The 23,694-nt window shown below is 57.9% G+C and overlaps 2 protein-coding genes across 2 annotated transcripts; both read left to right on the top strand.

Annotated features, from left to right (window-relative positions):
• Nucleotides 1–4,383: 4,383 nt before the first annotated feature.
• BESB_052980 (uncharacterized protein) lies at nt 4,384–14,304 on the top strand (the record flags this gene model as incomplete). Its single annotated transcript, XM_029363733.1, has 12 exons — nt 4,384–5,382; nt 5,884–6,056; nt 8,037–9,423; nt 9,710–9,782; nt 10,230–10,423; nt 10,925–11,053; nt 11,379–11,877; nt 12,078–12,160; nt 12,478–12,630; nt 12,960–13,047; nt 13,238–13,635; nt 13,921–14,304. 12 exons carry the CDS (start codon nt 4,384–4,386, stop codon nt 14,302–14,304), a joined length of 4,560 nt encoding a protein of 1,519 aa, XP_029219656.1.
• Nucleotides 14,305–17,205: 2,901 nt separating this feature from the next.
• Nucleotides 17,206–19,640, top strand: BESB_052970 (uncharacterized protein; the record flags this gene model as incomplete). The annotated part of the gene is made up of 2 exons (XM_029363732.1): nt 17,206–17,235; nt 17,565–19,640. The coding sequence occupies 2 exons, from the start codon at nt 17,206–17,208 to the stop codon at nt 19,638–19,640; spliced, it is 2,106 nt and encodes a 701-aa protein (XP_029219655.1).
• Nucleotides 19,641–23,694: the final 4,054 nt, after the last annotated feature.

Below are 23,694 nucleotides of genomic sequence, written 5' to 3'. Positions count from 1 at the left end.
TGTTGTAAACGAGCATTTTCCACTTGATGTATGCCACGCTGTGAGCCTACTTGTGAACTTCATTGATCAATATGCAAGAAAAAGAAAATAGTTGGGGATTGAGACGGTTGCCGGGCGGTTTCCACGGACACCACGCTACGCAATTGTAGGACCACTTGACTGCCCACATCCCACCACGAACCATAGCAGGGTGGTTGATCTGCTGGCCTGGCATGAAGAGAGCGGCAGCGGCGGTGCTGACTGTCAAATCGCGGGATACCCCAACAGAGAGTGCACCACACGTTAATACCTTCGTGGGGCCCGTGAGGTAACCTTTTCTGGATAGCACAGGGCGCGGTGCGAGAGGGGGGACTGGGCAATCGGGCTCGACTACCATGAGATAGATCGTGCTTTGCGACTTGAGACATTCGCGGTGTGCGCTCCACTGAACTAGCCACTACTTTCGGAAGCGGCTGTCGTAGGCTGCACACGGTCTTGGTGTGAGGGTTGGCAACCAGGATGTCGATATCTCCGGAGGGATGCGAGGTGCCACCTTTAGCGTTGTTTACTTCTAGTGGAGAATGCAGAGAGGGACAACTCGAGTAGCTTTTCAAACCTACGGATGTACGTGCACTGACAACTCCATTCATCACAGACGCTGGCTGCGGGCGCTTTGAGCTAAGCTCGGCCCAGCAGGCATCCCACCTGCGAAGCGGCGTAAAACGTTCTCACGGACAAGCATTATTTTTGTGCTAGGGCAGGCCCCCACATAAAGGAGAGAGGCAAACAAAAAAAAAACGTAGGGAGCTAGATAAGCGCACTTCGTTGCATGCGTAGGTTTGTTCCGTCCAGGAGCTTTCCTCCAGCAAAAGCTGCCATGAAGAAGCAGCAGTTTATCGCACGAGAAGGACCGACAGTACATAGGTGTAGAAGACGACGCGGATAATTGGCGAGTCGCACCGGCCTCCCTTTACATTATCAGGACCACCATCTATACCCGTGATACGAGGAAACGCGCATGACTCGCGCTCAAAGACAGCTGAGATCGGGTCTGCCATTCCAGTGCTCTGCCATCATATTTGACTTGCACAGCATATATATACTTATAGCCCAGATGTTGCCAGGCCCTCGCGGGCTGCCTGCGGGAGCATGTGGCTACCCGCTGCGGCTGAATACCACGCTTGTGCCATGCACCGAATGGTCCTCCCTGCCTCTCCTCTTCCCCCCCTTATTACAGGTCGTCTGCGCGTGGTGATTGCACAGCCGTGGCATACTTCTTCCGACTGAAGGAATGTGAGAGGGAATGCCTCCAGGGGAATACAGAGAGATCTTAAATGATGTAAGACCGTGACCATCTGTGGGGTATGTGCCAGCATATAACAATTTACCCAAGGATGAGAACGGACCCTCAAGATAACAGCTCCACGCTCTCCGCATTTAACACCTTGTGGCCGCAATGACTGCACCTATGCGGTGCTCTCAAGCTTCGCTCTGAAGCAACTTTGGTCCTTTATGACACCCCACCCGCTCAGAGAGAAGATCTAACCAGGTGACTTCCAGTGGGGCGAGTTCTTTCCCCATTGTTGACCCGCTTACATGAGCATCGCACCTATCATCGCAGATGCCTCAGGCTGCTGGCATACATGAGGGGACTCTTGAGTTTCGCGACCTGTCAAAACAGGGAGTCACATTCGTGCCGTCTTGTCCCACGTTGAAGTAGCAAACTCTGCCGCCGTTTCATAGTTCGCGGACATTCGCTCAAGCTGGTCGCTACTGCCAATAAAAGCAGCATAATGCACGACGCCTGCTTCCTGCGTCGTAGGACTGATACTCCTTCTCTCCTGCTTCCTTCGTCTTGCGTAACGGTGCGACCCTTGCATAGTGGTTGTCTAGTCGTGCAGTATCTCAGACTCAGACTAGCGCTGGAGCAAACTGTTTCATTCGATAGTCCAGCACCAACCTTACCATGCATTGTGCCTTAATAATCCCAGGTTGTATTAATCAGGACTGCAAAATCGCGGTATGACGGTGCGAACATCCGTTTGCGAATTTTGGCTCTCTGTCTTACACTCCTCCTCTGGAGACGTCAATCCCGCTTCATAGTCATGTAGCTGTCTAACATGAATCAGCGGGGCACGTGGCCTCTGCTAGTGGCTGTCACCGCCCCTCGAGATGCACGCGGGAAGAACTAAGTGAACAGCAACTGATAGAAGGTGTCTAACGAGGCTGATCTGTACCGAGCCCATCACGGAGACAGAGCCGACCATGACGTCACCGAGGCCGCGTCCGCATCCCCCCAAGCTGCTGGTCATACAGTAGGGGAGCTCGAACTGAAGCTTGATGCTGGTTCAGAGCTAACAGTCTGAGATCCACCTACAGGGTCACCAAAACAGAATGATCTGGTGATTGCTCGGCACATATCCAGGTCCTGACGGCTACTACTTGCGCCTGGTGATTCGTGACGGCGACCTTAGGGGCAACATCTGGGGCTTCATTTACTGGGGGTGGTGAGCGTTCTAAACGTGTGTGGCTACGGTCACTCGCCAGCAGCTATATTTATCTTACACTTGCCGGAGATAATCAGCGGCCGCGTCGCGGAATGATGCACAGTGCATCCTGTACCAGTTTCATTGTTAGCAGTGAACTCAATTTACACTTGGGGAATTAGCGCCCGCTCTGAGCCACGAGCGGCAACGCAGCAACGCAAAGGGACTTCAAGCAAGTCTTGAAAACAGAGTGACCCGTTGAATGACTCCTCCTAGTCGCTATCGCCTCGCGGTGTTAAGCCCGCATGCAGGTGCTAGGCTGTGAAAGTGAAGACGTTTTCCGGTGATTAGCCGAACTGCTTGTTCCAGTCGTTCTCCGACTTGGCCTGCGTGCATGCTGTCTTTGCTTCGCTGCTGCCCGTCACGTTTGCTTACTGCACTATGCATGGAAGAAAGAATTTCCGGTTTTCACTGGGGTACACCTATTTTTCGTTGATTATCTTGACGGAGCAAAACTATTTTTCGGTCCCAGGGCCAACTATAGTGGGCGGCTGGGAGCGCAGCATGAGCGGGCACCGGACAAAGTACTTCGCAGCACGTCATCGAGAGTTTGCGCATTCCTCCCTTTTCCCGTTTCAGTCACATCGTGACCTTTGCCCGACTGGATGAGCCAGAAAGTTGTTGATGGCGCCTTGTCCCAGATTTCCCTCAACAAAGCGACTCCCACCGGGTGTGGCGCATGCCCAGGTCTGCAGCCGTCCAGAGATGCTTGGCAGCAGTTGAGGAGGCCGCTGAAAGCAGGGCTAACGTGTTCGGAGGCACCCTCTATGACCGACACCTCGAACAGTGCCTGCTTTGCTTGTTGCGTGTACGGTAAACACCTCGCTCTGGCGTGCCAGCAACAGCGGTGGACGATGCCTGGGTCTGAGGAGGCACATGCAGCTGCTTTTCTTTTGCCACGCCAATTCGCGTAGCGTGAGCCAGATGCTGTCCTGCTCCAGACTGTTCGCCCGGAAGCCGTTGACAAGTCTTGAGGCACACTGGAGCACTGGCAGTAAGGCATTCGTATCGCGTCTGGCACCGTACCTCCATCTTCAGTCGAGCTGTAGACTAGCCGCGGGGGTTCCACGCGCGGCGTGTGCGTGAGTGGTTGCCATCTCAGAGAGGCGGGATAAGTATCAGTGATGATCCGGATCTACAGGGTATGCCGTGTTTCCTGAGAGAGCGCTGAGGGAAGGCAGAGGCTTCTGGGTGGCTGCTCGCGCGGAATGAGCCGAGCCTTGGGTGGCGTGTGCTAAACCACGACTCAGTTCCTTTTTGAGTCATTTTTGCTTCTCTTTCGCAATTAAAAATCCCAGGCGAACCAACGTTCATGCTACAGCCCAGACTCTGCGGCCAGCGACTGCACATCCCCGCCCATCGTGTAGAGAGTCTCTCTTCGCGGCACCCACCGATATCCAGTCCTCGCGGCAGTTATCACCCGTGGTATTTCAGGAGTCCGCCACCGTTGCGAGAGGCATGCACTAGGCCCTCTAAAACGCCATCTTCGGGCCCTCCGGTTCGTTCCTCTCGAGTTCTTGAGAAATGCGTTTCGGCATTGTCTGCATGATTCCGAGGCGTACGCTGGCTGTGCTCACCCCTTCGCGCGACGAGCAGCGCAGCACTTTTCGTTCTTTACGCGTGAAGAGTTGCCTCTCCTCGCGCGCGCGAGAGCGTGATGCTGACAAGGGAAAGGCACCGATATCTTCTTTTGCGAAGACCTCGCAGACCCGACCGTCGTACGCGCCCATCGTCTTCTTTTGTGCGCCCGGCGCGGAGGCCTGGCACTCGTGACGGACAGGGGGCTTGTGCTCGCTCTCCGCCCGCGCGAACGGAGCGCCTCGTGTAGGGAAACGTGTCTTCACACACCGAGGGTGTGATGGACGACTCGGCCTCTGATCCGGCCACTGGGTGTGGAGCGACTGCTGCCTCGCCTGCGGCCGCCGCTCACGAATGCCGTCTCGTGGCTGCAAATTGCACTGAACCGGAGGCAGCTCCCAGAGACGGGGCGCCTGACCCCAACTCTTTTGACCCGCCCCCCCCAGCCCCAGTCGTGGAGCCCGATTCGGAGGGACTGTTTCCGGCGAACGTAGCGGCTGCAGAAGACTACCCTGCAGCCAGCGAGAAAAGGGGACGGGAGGCCAGGCAGCAGGGCGGCGCGACTCCACCCGGTTCTCTGCCGACTGACGCCCTCGCTGGAGCAGAGGGGGAGGCGAAGGCTGTGAAGCCCGGCGAGGATTCCGGCGAAGTCTCGGCCCCGGCGCCCGCGACTCCAACAGGAGGGGATTTTCTTCGCGCGAAGTCGCTTCCGCACGAGGACGCGAACACCCAGGCTCAGAGGGTGAAAAGCGAGTTGCCGGGTGCCGCAGACAGGCGGAGTGACCGAAAGAGAGACGCAGGTGGAGAGGTTGTGAAGCCAGGCGCGGGGGACATTCGACTGGGCAAGAGAGATGGGGCTGCTGAGGCAGAGGAAGAAGGTCTCCGACGGTCGAAGACGAAAACGGATGACTCCGATGAAGACGCACTGCTGCGTCCGGTGAAGAGGAAGAAGGAGAAGAAGGAACTGGACGCGAACGGCTACGGCGATGAGGCCTCGAAGAAGCGGAAGGGAAGAGCAGGGGAGGATGAAGGCGATGGGGATGCAAATACACAGCAGCTGCGAGACGAAAACGACAACACGGGCAGAGCTGGCGTGAAGAAGACTCGTAAGCAGCAAACGTCGAAGCAACACGGAAGTGAACACGTGCCCGCTGTCGGCGCCCACGTGGACGGTGAGAAGACGGGAAGCCTGGGGGTAGCAACGCCAGGCCAGAAGAGCAGCACAAAGAAGAAGGACGAAGAGGCGAGTGACGGATTTGAAAATACCGACAACCAGGAGGTAAGTACCATATCGAGCGAGCGCTAGTACTGCGTAACACACCTGGCAAATTTAGACAAGAATAGCTCAGTTTCGTTCCCGAGCGTTGTGGAGATCTGGTAGTGGATGGATTGCCGGCGAACCCACAATTGCGTGCTCGTGAATCCAGGAAAAGCCTGTGTAAGGCGCTGAAGGGGTCACGGAGTGACGAATCGTCGTGCTTAGCGGCCAGGTCGACGGTGGCGGTCACAGCGTAACGACAGGCGTTTTACATGGCCTTCGGCCTCCCCCGTGAACACATTTTTTCTTGCAGCAAGGACTTAAGAAGAGTCATGACGAGTTCTGACAGGGTAGTCAGCGAGCGAGATATTCGGGCGTGACTAACTACCTCAAGGCGCAGCGAAGGATTGCGGTGTATGTGTGGGGAGGGGGGGGGGGGGGGAGGGAGGGGGGGGGACGTGTCTCCATCTCTCGTCCGCGAGTCATTCGAGTTTCTTCTTGTCGAGCCCGATTCTGTTGTAGGATGCGGCACAGCTTGAGCAGTACATCGGGGCGATCGCGACGAAGCTGTGGAACATCTACTCGCAGCAAGTTGCGGGCGCGGAAGAGCTCCTGGACAAGCAGATCTCTGAAAGCGGCATTCACCCCGTCTCGAATGAAGTAGGCCTCTCTGGGAAAAAGGGAGGGCATAGTCAGTAGGCACACGAATCAGGAGGGCGCGAGGACGCGTGCACGAGACTGTAGTTCGTAAAGCCTGGAAGCCGAGAGCCCGAGCTGGATGCGCCTCTGGCTGTTAGGGGGGGGGGGGGGGCATACACGCCACTCGCGACGTGAACGAACGTAGATCTTGAACGGTTTTCGTTCGAATGCACGCCGTCCTACCCTGAAAGGGTTTTGAAGATGAGGTCTGTTTCGGCCACGGCTGCCGTAGATGGTGTTGCTTAGAAGTCAGCTCAGTCTTCGTGCTCAAGTAACGAAGAAGTTCCTCCCGTTGACTCTGGCTGCGCAGCTTTTTGCATAGAGCTGTCAGTCACCCCGTGATATCAACTGCAGCGTGTACAATTGCTTGATCATACAGCAGAGTTCTCTTCGCTTGCAGTCCACTGCTACCTTACTGAACCGTACAAAACAGCAGGACAATGAGTGTGCCTTCTGCTTGTTGTGCCTCTTTGATTTCCAGGGCGTGGCAACCGCCTTGATCGCGGCAAATGCCCCTCGACGCGTCGGGATGACCTCGCTGTTTGCCAGCTACCATCGATGTACGCCTGCGCGCCTTCCGGGGCAAGGGGAGCGCCCCACTGCCTCTTTGTCTTTGTTCTCACGCGGTTTTCTGCGTGCGGCACAGCACGAAATGCAGTATTCACACGAATTAGGGAAGCGCGTACCGTGCTTTCCTCTACAGCTGGAGGGCGCTGTCGAGGGTGCGTTGCTTGCTTCTTTTCTGTCGACTAGCATTAGGGACTATTTTCTTCTGCCGACTGGAAAACCGAATGCTAAACGTTACGGGCCTGCACGGAAGCTGAAAACGTCATCGGAGAGAGGGCAGAGGACAGGTTATACCCTTCCCGTTTAGAACTCCGGGTGTGGATACAGTAGCGACAGGGAGCGGCTGTTAGGCTCGCCTTCACCCGAGGACTTGCCTGCGGCAACGCCTCACTCTTCGTGAAAGGAGAGGCACCTGGTACTTCACGAAGCTTCCGGCATTTACTTCGCACGCACTCCTCTCTCCCTCACGGCACGAGCCTCATGCAACAGTCCCTCGTGGCGATCCATCTTTCAAACAGCTGTTCGCTGCACCGACAGCGGCGGGGGAAGATATAGCCACGCTGTCCTGCAGGCGTACATAGACGTCCGCGCCTGTCATTGCGTACCATTTGAGGCACTGGGCTCGAGCGTAGCTTCGGAGGTGGGCCGTTACGCCTGCGGGGGGGGGGGGGGGGGGGCTGGGGGGGAGGGGGAGGGGGAACGCTACACAGAAGTTCTGGGCGACTCGCCCACGCGGTCCATCGCATGCCTCCTAGCCGTGCAGGCGCCTTCTCTGTTGAGTGATCCGTGCCCGACAGACAGGCGCGCACAGGGGACAGTTGAATCCGCTTTCGCAAGGAGGGATGAGGGGGAAGCGTGAGGCACGGCATCCCAGTCCGGTTGGAATGCCAGATTGAGGAACGCGGCTGGCTTTCTAGCAAGACTCCACGCTTCGCGCTGGGTCTGCGACAGGAGCCTGAGCGTGGTGCGAAGGGCGGAGGCCTGCCGTGTCTCCGCGCGGCGGTCGCCAAGCTGGCGTCATTTGGCGAAAAAAGCTTTCGTTTGTCTTCTGTGCCCTGCCTGCTTCCACGTGCTTGCGCTGAGGCCCAGGCCGGCACGCTGAGACTGAGCGTCGGCACTCGCGCGTGAATCGTCCGCAGGGTCAACGCACATCGGATTGGTTTTTTGATTGCGTCGTGAGGGTGGCATGCATCGACGAGAGCCGAGCTGACTGGCTGGCAGAGGCCGCGCTCAGGAACTCTCCAGCGGCCGTACTCGCTTTTCGATAAGCCGCTCCCCTGGGGTTGTCCTGAGCATTCGGAGAGGAGGAAACAGCTCACTGGCCCGCAAGGAATACGCCGCTTTTCGCTTTTCCGCTGGGCCCCTGAAATTTGGTCTCTCTGTGCTTGCGTGCCCGGCTCTGTCTACAGCTCAGAAACTTGCGGCGCGCAAGCTGATCTCGCAGCTGGCGGAGGCGTCAAGCTCAGGCACTCGAAAGGTCTTCCCCCCGAAGTCACCCAGGATGAGGTTCTTCAGCTGGCTCTCGAACAAGCAGAGAAGGAACACGTGCCTTCCCTCCCGCCTGCAGAGTCGCAGGACGCGTCTGCGCCGCAAGCCCGTCGCCACCGGCCGCGGCTGGGGAGGCTTCCGCGCACCGTTGTTCCATCAAAGCACGTCCTCCTTCACCGCGCCCGCCCGGGCGGGGCGGACCCCTCTTGCTGTGAATCCTGCTGTTCTGTCTGTCTGAACCCGGCGTTTGCTGCGCTTTTGGCTTCTGCCGAGAAAGGCGAAGCTGCTGCACACGCAGCAGACAGCGGGCTGTCTTCTCCGGGCACAGCGCAGTCGGGCGATCTGCTGCAGAATCAGCTGTCGAGTCGAGACTGCTGCTGCTGCTGCGCCATCCAGCCTCCGTCGTGGCCCAGCAGCGAAGACGAGGGTAGCGGACCGGGTCGATCGCGCGCCTCCGCTTCAGGCTGGGCGTTCGCAGACCAGGCGCAGCACTTCAGCCGGCTCAAGTCGCGGCCTCAGTACACGGTGAGCGACGGAGACGAGGAGGACACCCCGCCAGGCGGAGCGGGCTCCGCGGGTGTGGGCCGTTCCCCAGCCGCAGATCGTCGCGCTGGCGGCGGCAGCGGGCGCTCGTTGCCTCAACAGCAAGCAGGGCGAACCGGTCTTCGGCGGTTTGCCGGCGGCAGCGTGGGCGGGCGAGCGAGTCACGCGGGGGCTGGCGCTGCGCGGCGCGCGGCGGCTCTTCTGTCCGCAAGAGGAGGGGTGGCTGACCGCTTCGGCGCGCCTCTAGATCGGAGTGCAATGTTTGGCACCGCGGACCAGCGGCCGGAGAAGTGGGTGTCGCGGTCTGCGACGACGCTCCGCCAGCCAGACGGCGCGCCGCCTCCAGGCTCGGCGCGAGCAGGACCTGACAAACACGCCAGCCTCAGCCGGGGCGCCGCGGGAGGGGCGCGAGGGGGAGGAGGCTCGGCGTCGAAGTCCCCGCTGAAGGCAGGAAGGGCGGCGCACACGACGACCAGAGGGAGGTCGCGGGGCAGAGAACGCACGCGGACTTCGAGTAGCAGCAGCGACAGCAGCAGCGACAGCAGCTCGGACAGCAGCTCGAGCAGTGAGGAGGACAGCAGCCGGGCGGGGACCTCGGCGGCCGAAGGCAGAAAGAGGCCGGAGGGGGCGGAGACCGCGGCGGAGGGCGGAAAAAGAGTCTCGCCGGGCGCAGGGACTGCACCGCCAAATCGTGCGGCGCTGAAGGCGAGGCTACAGAAATTCTGCAGGCAGGACGATAACCAAAAGCTCCCGGTGCTCAAAGAGGTACGGCGGGCGACTCAGCTGGGGTGAGGAGTCTTCGAGGGCGTAGGAGGTGCCTCTCAAAATGCAGCGCACATTCGTGAGGCTCTTCGACCTCTAGGGACCGATGAGGCTGTAGCACCACGTCTTCTGCGCGCCTTTCTGGCGGCGGGGGCTGAGGCCCAGTGTCGATGTTCCTGTTTTTGTGAGCACACGCCGAGGCGTGCGCGTGTCCATGACTTGCGGACTGAAGGACACGTTAGAGGGGCACTTTGACATCGACGACTTGCGGTTGGGTGCTTGCCTGCAGGCATGCGTTGCAATGTTCGTAACCGCGATGAACGAGCTGTGCGTTGAGCCATACGCGCAACATTACGCAATTCGTAAGTTGAGGCTCTGGTGCCTTGGCGTGTCTCGAAGGCAGCTGCTCCGTGAAGTCGATGGTGTGTTGATGGCATTCCCAGCGGTATACGCTTTCCCGCTGAGTGTGGCAACGCCAGCGGAGAAGCTTCGAACGAGCCTTCCTGAAGACAGTCCCGAGCCTCTTTGTTGGTCGGAGCCCGTGGCTGCACCGACCGTTTTCTGAAGCACAACGCGCCCATTCACATCCATCTACCTGTTTCTATCTGTATCCATCTATCTATATCTATATGTATATCCATACCCATGTATCTGTATCTATATATGTACATCTATATACATCTATATCTATCTTTTGTACATATATATATATATATATATATATATAGGTTCAAGCATGTGTGTGTGTGCATGCGGCGTAAGTATCTCAGCGTGGCGCTGCGCGGTGTCGCCGGCTGTTTCCTGCTCAGGCATTGTCCTGCGATCCGCGGATGCCGTCCTGCCAAACTTCCTGCGAAGCAGTGGATTGCTGCTCCTGCGTCAGTGGGTGGAGGCGCTGGCTGGGTCGCCGGAGAGCGTCGAAGAGCACGAAGGGATCTTTGTCTCAGTCCTGAAGCTTCTTCTCCGCCTGCGGCCCACGCGACAAGACATCCAACAGGCCAAAGTACGTGTCCTGCGCGCGAGCACCTTACAGAATCGCGAAGTGGCCTGTTTCGCGTCACGTTTGGTGACTGTTTGTTCGTCGCGCGATCGAGGCCGGGTCAGGATAGCGCGGCGCGGGTCCACAGCGGAAGTTCATCAAGTTGCTTTCAGCCTTGCGGTCCTGCTGTGCGAGACAGTCGCGACGGCCCCCCAGCCTCTCAACGTCTTTCCGTGTCTCTGCTGGGTGAACGCCTAGCGAGCACCACAGAAAAGAGTTGATTAGCCAGGAAGTCAGCGTCTAAAATATGGAACCGATAAGCGCAGCGTAGACGCACAGATGATGGACTTCATCAATCCTCGTTTTACGGCTCGTACCTACTCGACTCCTCAGTCGGCCTTCAATGTGTCCCGCAACTCAGTGCGTGTAGCGCAGCATTTCCTCCTGGCCCCGGACTGGTGCTGGGGGATCAGCTGCAGTCTTGAATTTGCAGACTGCGGCTCTTCGCTCCACCTGTTTTCTCAGATCGGCCTTCTCGTCCGCGGAATGGCGCAGCGGAAGAAGGGAGTTAAGTGGGACTTCGAAGCCTGCAGCGAGGAAGTGTCGGGCTTGGCGGAGAGGCTGCTAGAGAAGTGGAGGGCGATGTTTGCGCAGGTGAGCAACGCACTGCAGCGGACTGAACAAAAAATGACCCCTGTAAACGGGAGTCCCCAGCGTGGCGTGTGACATTTTCGCTTCCGAGTTCGGACAAAATGGACGACGAAGACATACGTGTCAAACTTACTCTGGTGCAGCCCGTCCAGGACAAAGACACTCGAGTGGAAGTGTCCTGATGTACTGTAGAGCAGGTGAACACAAAAATCTTCCACGGTGTTCGTGGGTTTGCATCCGTCCAGCTGAGGGTGCGGTTGTCAGAATTGCGCTCCTGAACTCAGCTTGGCGGCTCTCCGTGTCTGCTGTTTTTCATGCCTTCTCACAGCAGCCTGACGGCCAGCAGCAAGTCGCGCGAGGACAGACTGCTGTTGGTACTGCAGGTCTGGCAGTCCGCCCGAGTTTGTCGACGCGTTTGCCAGATGCTGTCCCCCCGGCTGGGGCGGCTCGAGGAGAGACGACGGCCTCCGTCTCTGCGCCCAGGCCAGCTCCAGACTCTGCCGAAGGACAGGCGCGGAGCCTCAGCCGGCGAGCTCATTTTGAAGCGGAGGCGCCGGGGGCGGCTGTGGTGAACGGCGAAGGTCGGGAGGAGGTGACGCGCAGTCGCCAGGGAGACGCGGGCGCCCACTGTGGAGCCCAGCGAGGCGAGCAGAAGGCCAAAGTTGAAGAAGCGCTCCGCTCTCTGGAGGAGCTTGGATGGAACTTGGAAGACAAAGAAAAACGGAGACGACTCGAACTGGAGGGGACGTACTCACCCACTGCAGACAACGACGAGGTGCAGGAAGGCGCCACGACGACAGCTCCGAAAGGCGAGGATGATCACAGGCGTAGGTCCCCCACCGTGTTGCCATAGACACTGGGAGTTTTTAAAGTCTGCTCTTCATTCCCTCCTGGGTCAGCTGCACTCGCTTCCCGGCGGAGTCGCGTATTTTGCCATCGATGGATACTAGATCTTTGCCTTACTCAAGCGGCAGCTGAGAACCAGGTCGACCGGGTGAGCTGCGGCGTGCTGTCCCTTTCTTTTCAGGCCGCGCGCACTTCCGCCCTACCCAGCAGGCAGTCCAAGATCTCGTTTTCTTCAACCGCCTCGACGAGCCCGTCGCAGTGAGCGTAAGTTCGGTAGCCTCACTTGTCAGTCTGTGTAGGGTGCGGAATTCATGACTCTGTGAGGGGGGGGGTCGCCCGGTTTCTGTTGTGCAGGCGGAGCGCGCGAGCGTCGTTCGCTCCAAGGAGCCGAGAACCAACACCCTGGGCCTCGCGGGCACCGGGCCTCCGGTAGGTGGTGCCAAAAGGGGGGAGGGGGGGGGCTGAGGGGGAGAGAGAAGGTGACCATGGATGCAAGGAGAAGCCAATGTGCGCGTGGGCCGTCGAATGGACGTCAGCGCTGAGAAGGGGCGTTGTTGTGCGGGTGGCTGATATTTGTTCAGGCGTCGCTGAAGAACGGAGGAAAACTGGAGGGCGACCAGGCAGCGCAGCATCTCGTGCAGCTCCGTCGAAGCAAGGCGGAAGCTGACAGCTTCGATCGTCTGCGGCGCATGCACACGTACAAAGAAATCAGCCGTTGCGCCGCGGCCGCCTCGGTAGGTTCTTTCGCTGTCTTTTCCCCGGATAGGCACACACAGCTCTAGCTGGGGTCGTTGTTAGTCTGTCGTGCCGTTATTTGCGCGTCTGCTATCTCCTGCAGCTGCGCGTGCCGCTTGATACTTTGTTTGGTCTCTCCCGAGATGTGTTCCACAACATGCATGCGTAGACCTGGCCGACTCCGAGAGGCGCACGGCGGACACAGTCCCCTTCCGTCGTGCCTGCTGAAGTGGGAGCAGACGGCGAGCGGCGAGCGCAACTCAACAAACAGGGACGTCTGAACGTCCGTGTGTCTGTTTCCGCGTTCTTCCCGTTTGCTGTTCGTTAGGGCGAGCAGAGTGCAAATGCGGCCAAACCCCCTGCAGCAGGGCCTACCCAGCGCCGTGATGCCGTTGCGAAGTTCGCGGTACCTCTTCGTAAGTGCAGAACCCAAGCCGTGTGTGTTTGCTCTCGTCTGCGCGCCAAGAGGATCCACAGGATGAGCGTCCTGGTACTCCAAAGGGGAGGAATAGTTTCGCCTGGGTTGGGGGGGGCGCGGGGTGAGTCGCGGTTTCTGTCGGTTCTTCGCCACACGTGTGTCGACTTCTGTTGCGTCGTCTGCGTCAGGTCTGGACTTTTCTGAGGCGAAGCCGCCGCACATGTACCCGAGCCCGCCTCCTCCCCCCACAACGCCGCCCGCAGGTTCCGCGCCTGTCACCGTGGAGCCGCCGAAGGCCCTTTTCACAGCGATCGTGCCTTTTTCGTTTCAGAGCGTTCCTCTTATTTCGTCTGACGCTCAGGCGGCTCCTGCGCCCGACATGTATCCGAGCGAAGGGGCGACAGGCGACGGCGCGGAGTTCGGGCCGGCCAACCAGGGCCGGGTTCCGCCAGGAGACTACGACGAAAGGGTCGAGCCCGGCGGACAGAAAGGCGAGCTAGAGCCTCGAGGGGCGCAGCCAGACCCAGGCGGCTCGGGACCAGCAGGCCCACTGGCAGTGCCCCCGTTCGGCCTGCCCCAAGGACCGGTGAGGCTTGCGAATTAGGTGCAGCGACGAGCGATTGCTCTGAATGCTGTGCATCTAGCTTGTGTTGCAGTACATCGTGTGCCTGTGTGTGGAGGGGCGGGGCGAAGGGGGGGGGGCGGGAAGGGTTCAGAACGGCGTCGAGAGACCGCCACTGAGGCGCGCTAGAGTTGGGATGCAGCACCACGGGCCTCTGGTGGGCCTTCCAGGGCACCAAAGGCAGTGAGGCACATGCAAAGGATCTTACATTCTGGATTTCCTTTTTTCATGGTGCGTGCGTTTCCTCAGCATCTGATGGCGGCGCCTCCTCCTGGCGTCCCTTTCTTCCCGCCGCCTTGCTTCCCCCCGATTCCTGCGCCGGGTTTTCCGCCCTTTGGGCCACCCTATGTGGCTCTACCGCCTCCAGGCTTTATTCGGCCGCCGCCTCACGGCGTGTTTGGTCTGCTTCCTCAGCAGTCGGAAGCTTTTGGGGGAGCACCCGGGGCCGGAGCAGCCGGACGCGCGGGAGGCTTTGCCCCGCCCCTGGCCAGCAGAGGGCGGGGTCCACCCCGGGGGCGGGGCGGTCATCCCACTGGGGCTCGGTGGGGGGAGCGACGGGAGTCTGGAGGCGAACGAGGCTGCGGAGCGGCAAATCCGGAGGAAGAGGGGAGCGGTGGGCGAACAAGGAAGTGAATGGAAATAAGCAAGAGCCGCGGGGCTTCGTTGAAAGTCGGAGGAAGCAGCAAGCAAAGACATTCAGCTTTCTAACAACCGCAGGTGTCGAAATCGAGAGGGGACGCAGCGTGGACCCACGGGGTGATGCTTTTCGAAGCTTGCACTCTTGCCCGCGGTCGTCAGTGTGCAGGCTGCCGAGGCGTATCAGGGAAAACGTTTGACCGAACTCTTGAGTGGGTGCATCTTTTTTAAGCACGTATGGTGTTTCTTTTTCGATTTTATTTTTTCGTTGACTGACTTGTTTAATTTCGGGGAGGACTGGAGCGGAGCTCACTCTGCACATGCAGGCAGCTGCGCGGGTTTGTGCTTGTTACACGCGCCGGGTGAGCAGCCCACAACATAAGAGCTGAGCAGGTGCCATGCTCTCTTCGAGATTTTGTTGAGACGACAGATTTTTCGAACCCACTTGCGTTTTGTGCCCTGCACCGCATGCGAGCCTGCGACGAGACACAACGCACATACCGTACCGATGGCACAGAGTGTGCACAGGGTACGCATTCTCGTCGTACACGGAACAACGAAGACGTTCAAAAATCTCAGAATATCTGCTGAAGCACCGAACGCCGCCGACGGGAAGCTGAATCTGCGCGGAAGCGACCCAAGTTCTGCTGGCTATCCCCGGTGATACCAAACACTTCGCTCGTCAAACGACCCAGATCGAGCTTCGCTTGGTCGAGGTCCGGTGCAGACCGCTTCAGCCAAATATCTGAACTGGAGCGGGAAAAGCGGTACTGTGTGGACACTGGCGATTTTTACAGCAAGGAGGGTCCGTCCACTGCCTTCAAGGGGGGTTTTCTGGGGAACGTTTAAGAACTACTCTGAGGTGAAATGAACATAGTCAATTATTATACAACTTGCGTCTCCAATTCCGGGAATGCTGGATAGGAAGCCTGAGCCAGCAGGGAGCGTGCTCATTGTCCCCCCGTCGACCCGTGATGACAGGCATTCCTGAAAGTCCTGCGGGGTCGCTTCAGCCGTAATTGTCTCATTCTTGGAGAATTGTGCACATGTGAGAGTCCCCGTCTTCGTGTTTCGCCTTTCGAACGATCTTGGGCGCCGGCGAACATGAAGCAGCCGTCATCCGTTTCTGGTGTTCCGTCCTTGACTGCGCCACAACAACTCAAAGAGAGGCACCCCCCTTGGGCATGACGCGCAAGGGTAGGCCCTCAATCTGCAACCTGCACATCGGCGACGCGCGCAGGACACAAGCCGCCTTCGGCTTTTTTTAGGAAAGAAAACATGACAGATGCGGTCTTTCTCTGCGGGCCGTCTGTTGCAGTCAGCCGCCCGGACCCGCTAATCTGGCATGCTCACGCGCTAGTTCAGAGTACTTCCTTGAATTCCACATATCTGGGGCTTGCACACGACCTTGTCCCTGTTTTATACTCAGTCAGGTCGCAACGCACGTAGGAATTCGAGTCGAGCGTGTTGTTCTTCAGAGTGTGTCCCCCACCCAGTAGAAGTGACCCAGCGCGAGCGTACGTCAGATGCACATGTTTGTGAGATGAACGACACCGTGGACTACTTCGCGCCATTGCGATCTGCAAGACAGACATGGTTTCTCCTCCATAGAACATAGCAAGAAACCCGGGCCATAGCCATACCGGGGAGGGTATGCAAACAATGGATTCTTTGATCATGACTGCGCCTGCGATGATATTCCGACTATATTACCACAAACAGAAACGTCTGCAGAGGCCCTGGCGCCTCCATTACGCTCGCATGCAGGCGTTCGAGCTGCACACGCAGCAACGGGATTTAGGCCCCCGACCAATGGGCACGTCCCCCGCCCGTGCAACGGCTGCTGGACAGAGTGTAGCCGGCCGAATCGCATGCAAACCGGCAGGAAGTTCTCGGTGCAGAGTGCTTTGCCGCTAGGCTTTTTTCCGCCAGTGCATCCATCATTTACATAAGCTTTTCAACTCAATATCTGAATCGTGGCTGTAGGAAAACTCTCAGTTCTCGACGGGGAATGCGCGTGAAAGCCTTCTGTCCTCCACGGGGTATGTGGACGAGCTTCGGGGGCAACATCACGGCATCCGCGGAATGAGGTGTAGTGTAGCTGTGACTACTGCTCGTCTGCCTGCGAACCAAATTTGAAATATAGAAAGAAGTGGATCTTTTTCTCTCTCCCCTGCAGTGACACGTCTCTTTCGGGTACCCCCGATGTGTTTGACCCTTACATGCGGGAACTCCATAGGGGTTCCAGCGCTCTGTTAGCACCGTCATGGGCATACTGACCCATTTTCCACGCAAGCGGCAAACGTTTCGGTATCGTCACAGCACGCGTGCAACTTTCTGGAAACAGCGGCAAGGCGGCGATCCTCCGGTGGTATACGAACGTCCTGGGACTTGAGTCTCGCTGCGCGATTGGCAGGCCACTCGCTAGTCAGGTGATCCTCGCATTCTTTCTTCGAGAAATGGCGGGTGGCGGAGGGTGGCTCGTATGAAAGCAGACTATGGGTCCACATAATGGTTCGCCTGGGGAGATTAGTACTGTATCGAGCTTCTTCCACTGGACATCATGTTCACCGGAGGCTGGCAGCAGCCTCTCTGCCGCTTTTGACTTGCGCATTCAAGCGGATCCCCCCTCACGCGACACGCACTTCAGCATGTGCCGGCACCTGCCGTGACGGACTCTTGTCTTTGAGAGGGGATGAGCTCCGTCGGGAAATCCGCGGACCACCTTCATTCGAAGCGGCCATTCCACAGGAGACGCCCAGTCGCAGCATTCTTTTTCTCTGGGGAGCTGACCGTCGCGTGAAGGGTGGCGATATCACTGAGGCCTGGCGTTTTTTCGTCCTGGTTCGCGACGACGAAGGCTGACCGAAATGCGCGCCTGTTCCAGCGTACATCAGAATGGCCCTTTCCGTACGTGCGACACAAGCGGTGAGCCCTTTCTTATTTCTTCACAAAAGACCAATTTCTGGTGCGCACGACAGGCGAAAAGGTGGTGCTAAGCCGCCGCGGCTGATGCCATGCAGTAGGCACAGTGTGCTCAACACCAGTGACCCGCCTCTTCGGCTGCGGTGGTCACCCCCAGTGCCGGTGTGGGTGCCTAGGCGACGGGGCGCATTACACGCGGAGCTACTGAGTTTGCATGGTCCGTTGGTCGCCTCGAGCCCCGGGGAGCTGGACGCGTGTGTCTCGTCGCCGCGACGCACTGGCGGCGATCGCGCGTGGAACGGCTATTGCGCTGTGTTTTCTGTGACATTCAGGCGACAGGGGCAACACGGAGAGTTACCAAACTCAGGGCCTTGATAACGTCAATTATCTGTGAACAGAGGCTGTCCGAGGTGCCGGAATGTCGCCCCTTTATTCGAGCAACTGAATTCGCCCCGCTGAACGGCGGAGGGCGCCAGTCTTCGCTGAAGAAGCCCTGGCTTTCCCCGTCGGCCTCCTCCGTGAGATCGGAAGTTCCGCTGCCTGCTGGGGCACACCTTCAGGCACCTCCCCTAGAGGCAGATCGCTCTCATGATCAGTCCGACGACACCTTCACTTCCTCTGCAGCGCATGCACTGAGATGCGTGGCGCAGGCCTCCTGCGACCGTCGCGCCCATCTTTCTCGACGGAGCGTCGTGGGCCGAACGCTGGCGTGTCTTGCGGCTGCAGGAATGGCAGACGATGCGCGGTCCTTGCTAGATGCATGCAATGGAAGAAGGCGGACTATCCGCGTGGAGCTAAAGACCAGCGATGCTGGTTCTGGGGTGCATGTCGACGGCGCTCGCCCACATAGCCGGAGCTCTGAAGGACCCGCCGCCGCTGCGCTTGCGCCGTTGGCGTGCAAGGCATCAGGAAACTCTGGGACCGTAGATATGCTCATCGATGAATGTCCACTTTATGCGTTTTCCGATCTGGTGGGCGCGCTGATAGGCTTGGAACTGATAGACGCGAACGCGCTGGAGGCGCTGAAGAGACGCATTCAAAGGGATGAGCGCTGTTTCACAGCGCGGACGTTGACGTATCTGTCTCTGTCTGCAAAGGAGCTGCCCTCCCCCTTGGTTGCCGAGTACCATGAGACCTTGTGCGCGGCAGTCTCGAGCTGCATATCGAGGCGGCCACAGGAGTTCGTCCCTCGGCTCATTGCTAGGCTCGCGAATGCTTACTCCCGCCACAGTTCGCGTCCGCACATCCAGCAGATTCTGGAACGGCTGCAGAAAGTGATGCTGGATACGCTTGATGACTTCGATGCCCCTGATCTCGTGCTTGCCATGTGCGAATTCGGGAAAGTGGACGCGATCAACGGACCCGCGCTGTTTTCAGCCGCGCTGCCACGCTTGCGCTTCCTTGTCCCGTCCTTCACCCCCGTAGACATGGTCATGCTGTTAGCGACGCTCGAAGGTGTCTGCATGAAGACGTCGCCTGACGCCCTCCCTGCATGGCCGTCCACTGGCCCTATACGGGAGCTTGCCGGCGCTGTGTTGGGTCGGATTTGCGAGGAGGGCCCCGCTTGCTTGCGGCAAGATGGCAGGTCAGTGTGCCGGCTGCTGGACATCGTTTCCCGCATGCCTCGAGAACAGGTGGAGGGCGCGGTGTTTGACGCCGTCTGTGCATATGTTTGGACAGTGGAAAAGACCCTGGTTGAGAGGCAGTTGATTGAGATTATGAATGCGTGCACGCGTGTTCAGCGGACGCCGCCTGATAGTCTCGTCGTGACCGTGTTCTCAGCCGCCAGGCGGTTGATTTTTACGTGTGACCCAAAATACGTGGCGCTGTTTTGGAACGCGCTACCTGCCTTTCTTCGTGTTGCATTTCTCGAGTACTCCACAGATGACGCACGCGTTGTTCGGCTTTCCCCTGGAGTTGACGAGACAACAGTGGGTACCGTGAGGCGAAGGAAACCGATACGAGAGACGCTGCTTTCTCTTTCAGACTTAAAAAGCCACGCCGCTCCCTCTGCATCCGCTGTTTCGTCTGCCGCTCAAGCCGAGCTCCCCTCGGCTTGCATCCAGCGGGCTCCTCACGGGGATGAGCAGGCGGAAGGCTACTACCGTGGAAGCGGCAAGGCGGACTCTCGGAGCGGTACACCTCACCAAGGTGAAGCGGAAGCACCGCTGCACAGCCGAAATGCGTCGACACCAGAGGACGCACCCGCGCTGGCCACGCGTGTCATTTCGGAGCTCTGCGCTCACGTGGCAGGGGCAGGAAAGGCTTGCAGATCACAGCAGCCGCTGGCGACGGTCGGCGAAGTTTCCAGCGGTTCCTGGCCTGCGCTGCAGCCGCGGGACGTCGCGATGATACTGAATGCAATGAGCAGAATGGAGCTTCTACATCTGCATTCCCTTCAAGCGTAAGCAGCCGGGTGTTGCATTTGCACTGACCCTACGGGTCGGCGAACCCCGGCGCAGTTAGGCAGCAGAGCATTTTTTTCCATCGGGTCGTCTCTCTGAAAGCTGTTTTGTCCGCTTCTTTATGCGAGTTAGGAGTGCAGCAGTGACCCCCTCTTCGCTTTGCGTCGGGTAGTTTCGGCCGTCACATCAAAGGGAGGCAAGTTTGCTTGCCAACAATGATCGGCACTGCAGAGGGTTTGAAACAGGAAAGTGGTGGCAGGCTCCTTGCATCCCAAAATGACGAGAACCGACTTGTGCGTGTCACTTAGGGCAGATGCAGATCTAGGCCGCTGCGGAAGATTAGCGAGTTTTACGCTCTCGGAGCTCACTCTAACGTTCAATGCTTTCAGCAGGCTTCGCTTCAGAGTGTCTGCAGAGTAAGTCGCCCCCGGACCTTATAGCGTTTGCAGGTCCTATCAGTGTGCAACATTGATATCGACCATGAGAAGCAAGCGCCGTTGGGATCGTAGCTCGTGACGACTCGGAGCAAAAAATCGTGGTTTTACGTATTTGACGGATCCAAATGGTGGCGGAAATGCGTAGAGCTGACGTCTTTCTGCTAGTGGTGCATCCACCGCCACTTCGTTAGGGGCTGACATATTGAGTGTGATTCAGAGTCACTTTCAAAACTAAAGTGTGCTATCGTCCACTGGTCAATTCTGCGTGTCATGATTGCTTGCGGTGAACCTACGTTGCAGGACTTCCGCGGCTGTCAGTGCGTGGCTAGAGAAGTTTGCTCGTCAACAAAATACCGTCGCGGACAATTATCCCTGTCAGGACGCAAAGCGTCCGTCTACGGCGGGCGCCGCGCAGGTTCCAGTGGGACTGTTGTGCTGCTTGGCTCACAGTCTCATCAAACTAGGGAGCCCAGTTTGCGAGACCCGCAGTTTTCGCGGTATTTTGGGGTTGATTGCCAGCAGTTGCTTGCAGCGCGTGACTCGCAACCTTTCCTTGGAGACGGAACAACGGAGTGCTCATTCAGAAGGCATCAATGAACCCTCGACCTCAGGGGCGTTTTCAAGCAGAGACATCCCTTACATCGTATCGGGTCAAACCCCTGACCCAAGGCACGCTGTTTCCGTTGGGGGGCGTGAACCGCGCCTGCTTCAACAGACGAAGAGTTTGTCGGAACGAGGGGGGCAAGACACCAACTTCGTGGACTCTTGCTTCGTGGAGGGTCGCATGCAGGAACGTGTGGCTGAAGGATTGAGTTTCGCTCGGTGGACTCACGCTAGCACAAGGACCCTTTCCCTCGCTTTCTTCGCTACCGCATTCTGGGCGTACACTTCACGAGACAGCTTCGTGAAGCCCGAGGAAAGAAGAGGTTTCTGGACACAGAACACGCGGCTGCTGCGGCAGATTGTGACTGGGTTGACGTCGGCTGCCCGCGATGAAGGCTGGCGCTTTGATGGACCAGCCAGACGCCAGTGCTTGATGGGCGCTTTGGTTCTGTGGACCACGTGGGTGGAGGAACGAGCACTCGGCTTGCAGAGGAGATCCATTGATGACACACTATTAAGATGCATTCAGGGTATAATATGCATGTTGGGTAAGCACCATGAAGCAAGGACACTATCGGACTGCCGTCCCTCAGTAACACAGGAAGAAGTGCGTGGCGTGCTGCAGAGCCTCATGCTGCGTCGCCTCGTGCCCTCTGTTTCTCACTTGTTACACGAGCAGGAAGTTCTGCTCTATACGATCGACTTGCTGCTAGTCCCAGTGGGTTCCGCCTACTGTGGTTTAAACGGCGTGAAGAGTCGCTAACGTGTTCACAGGGGCCGAGTATGTATTGCTTTCCACGGAAGCGGGACACGAACCGAAGGGAACGCGACATCTGAGACAGGAAACAGGTGAAACGGCTGCGTACGTTCATAGGGAGGTACTCCCATCATTTGCCACATCTCTTGTCGACGCGGATTTTTCGCTCAGTCAGTGGCGAACTTCGATTTGGATGGTTTTGTTATAGCAGGCGATGGCAAACAGTGCGGTTCCATGCTGCGCGGAATCCGAATTGGTGTTAGCTTTTCAGCTAACGACAGCACAGGACTCGTCACCGTCTAGTTTACGGGACAGCCCTGCCAGTTTGCCAGACAAAGGGCTAAGATCTGGAACTGGTTTTCATACTTGAACGACGAGACGACCGTTATGGCCCACTTCTGCCACATGGTCATGTTAAGGATACAAGCATACCGGTATCGTGCCCCTTCCACTTGGACCTGGAGTGATCGCTACCATTTTCGCTCTCTTTCACAGCATGCAATGAGGATTAAGAGTAGTTGGCTATTGACACAGCCTTGTCAACCCCCAGTGCAGGTCATCTCATTGCCAGCAGGTGTGCGCAATCTCTGCGAACACCAAGACATTCCGAGCTCCGGCTCTGGCTCTCGTCAGAAGCGGTGCTTTAGTATCGAGCTGATCGCCCTGCCAGGTCATACTACATGGCACCAAGACAGGAAACATATGCGCAGCTTTCAGTCTATCCGTATCGTCCAAGCTCCTCGTTTTTTCGTGACCGTTGCTTGCACATTTTGGATAGAATGGACCATCAATATATTCTCCTCGCTCCCCCAGCCGCAGTTCTCAGTGCAGCTGACCGCCTCATGGCCGCGATAGGACACGCTACATGAAACAGACAATACGCTCCTGACGAAACGTTCAAAGACCGCGGCCCGTGAACAGTTCATTACGGTGCCGGGCTTCCCCCGTGGCATTCGGCGCGTGCCCGCGTGTGCCACTGCAGTAGCGCTGCGGCGTCTAATCTCCAGGATTTGGCACCGCGTGCGATATACACTGCGCTTGAGGGGATGACAAAACAGGAAACAATTTAGAACACACGACGACAATTCCCCGGAGGAACTGGCAGACAGACATCGCACACCGAAACTGGCACTTTGCTGGCTACAAATAGTACTGTCCCCGGCGCCTGGCAGCATCTCGTGGAAAGAATTCAGCGAAAAAAAACCGTTTGAAAGATTGGCTACCGACTGTACGCATGCACCTACAGTTTGGGTACCGTACTGAGGCAAAAGCATGGATACTCCTGTTCATCAAGCCTTGTCCTAACAAGGCCTGGAAACAAGACAATATTGACCGCGTCACACTGCCTCTCCGCGCGAACACTACCGGCTACGCACGACGAAACTACCAGCTGCCAGTAGTGTCTTGAGTCGCCCGGCACGATTCGCGACTGCTGGCTACTGGCTCCAGCTCGACAATGATGTTGCCATCGGAAATTTTTGGCAACCGATTAACAGCCGAGCACACAAGAGGTGTCATCCGCCTCATAATCCATCCTGTGCCCACTTCTTCTTGCCGCCCTCCGCGCGAATAGCCGTTCAAAACTGCGGGGCTGGCTGCCCTGCACTCGCGCAGCCTGGCTGGGCGGCCAGGGCGAGTCTCTTCTGGCGCATGGTAGCGGTGGTGTGGATGTCTTGAACTGCCCCCCCAAAAACTCCTGCTCGTGTTTCCGGCCTCTCGGTGTGTGAGCAAGCACAGCAACCGGATTCATTTTCCCAAAAATATATAGGCGCCGTGACTACACGGAAAACCTTTCTGACGAGCTTCACTGGAAGCAGCCGCCAACCGTTTCCAAGCGGCCCCTATACCAGCCACCGCCGCGGCACGTGTCTTGGCGTACAACCGCACTCCACGGGACTTTGCGGCGGGTAGTAGAACCGCAGGTCTCGTTTGTCTTCGAATGCAGCCATTCATGCAGTCGCTGGGGTGGCAACCTGTTCGGTGATTATGGTGTATTTTTGCTTCTGCATGATCCATCTGTCGTTTTAAGTGGGTGATCCTCCTCTTGCACGACCTTCCAGGCTCAGCGTCGTTCGGGGGTTTCGTCAACCTCCGCGAAAAGACGCGACAGGCAAAGCTGGCGAGAGGCTCAAGTAGGTTGTCGACGCCTCATGAGCTCTTCGTCGTGTATTCACGGTGAATTTCGCGGATGCTGCCCCTAGGTACTGGCGTAGACCTGGGGCTTGACTGGGTGACTTTTTTAGCGACATAATATTTGGGG

The sequence above is a fragment of the Besnoitia besnoiti genome, chromosome IV, assembly GCF_002563875.1.
Source record: "Besnoitia besnoiti strain Bb-Ger1 chromosome IV, whole genome shotgun sequence".
NCBI classification, from domain to species: Eukaryota; Apicomplexa; class Conoidasida; order Eucoccidiorida; family Sarcocystidae; genus Besnoitia; species Besnoitia besnoiti.
This window is presented reverse-complemented; position numbering and strand designations above follow the sequence as displayed.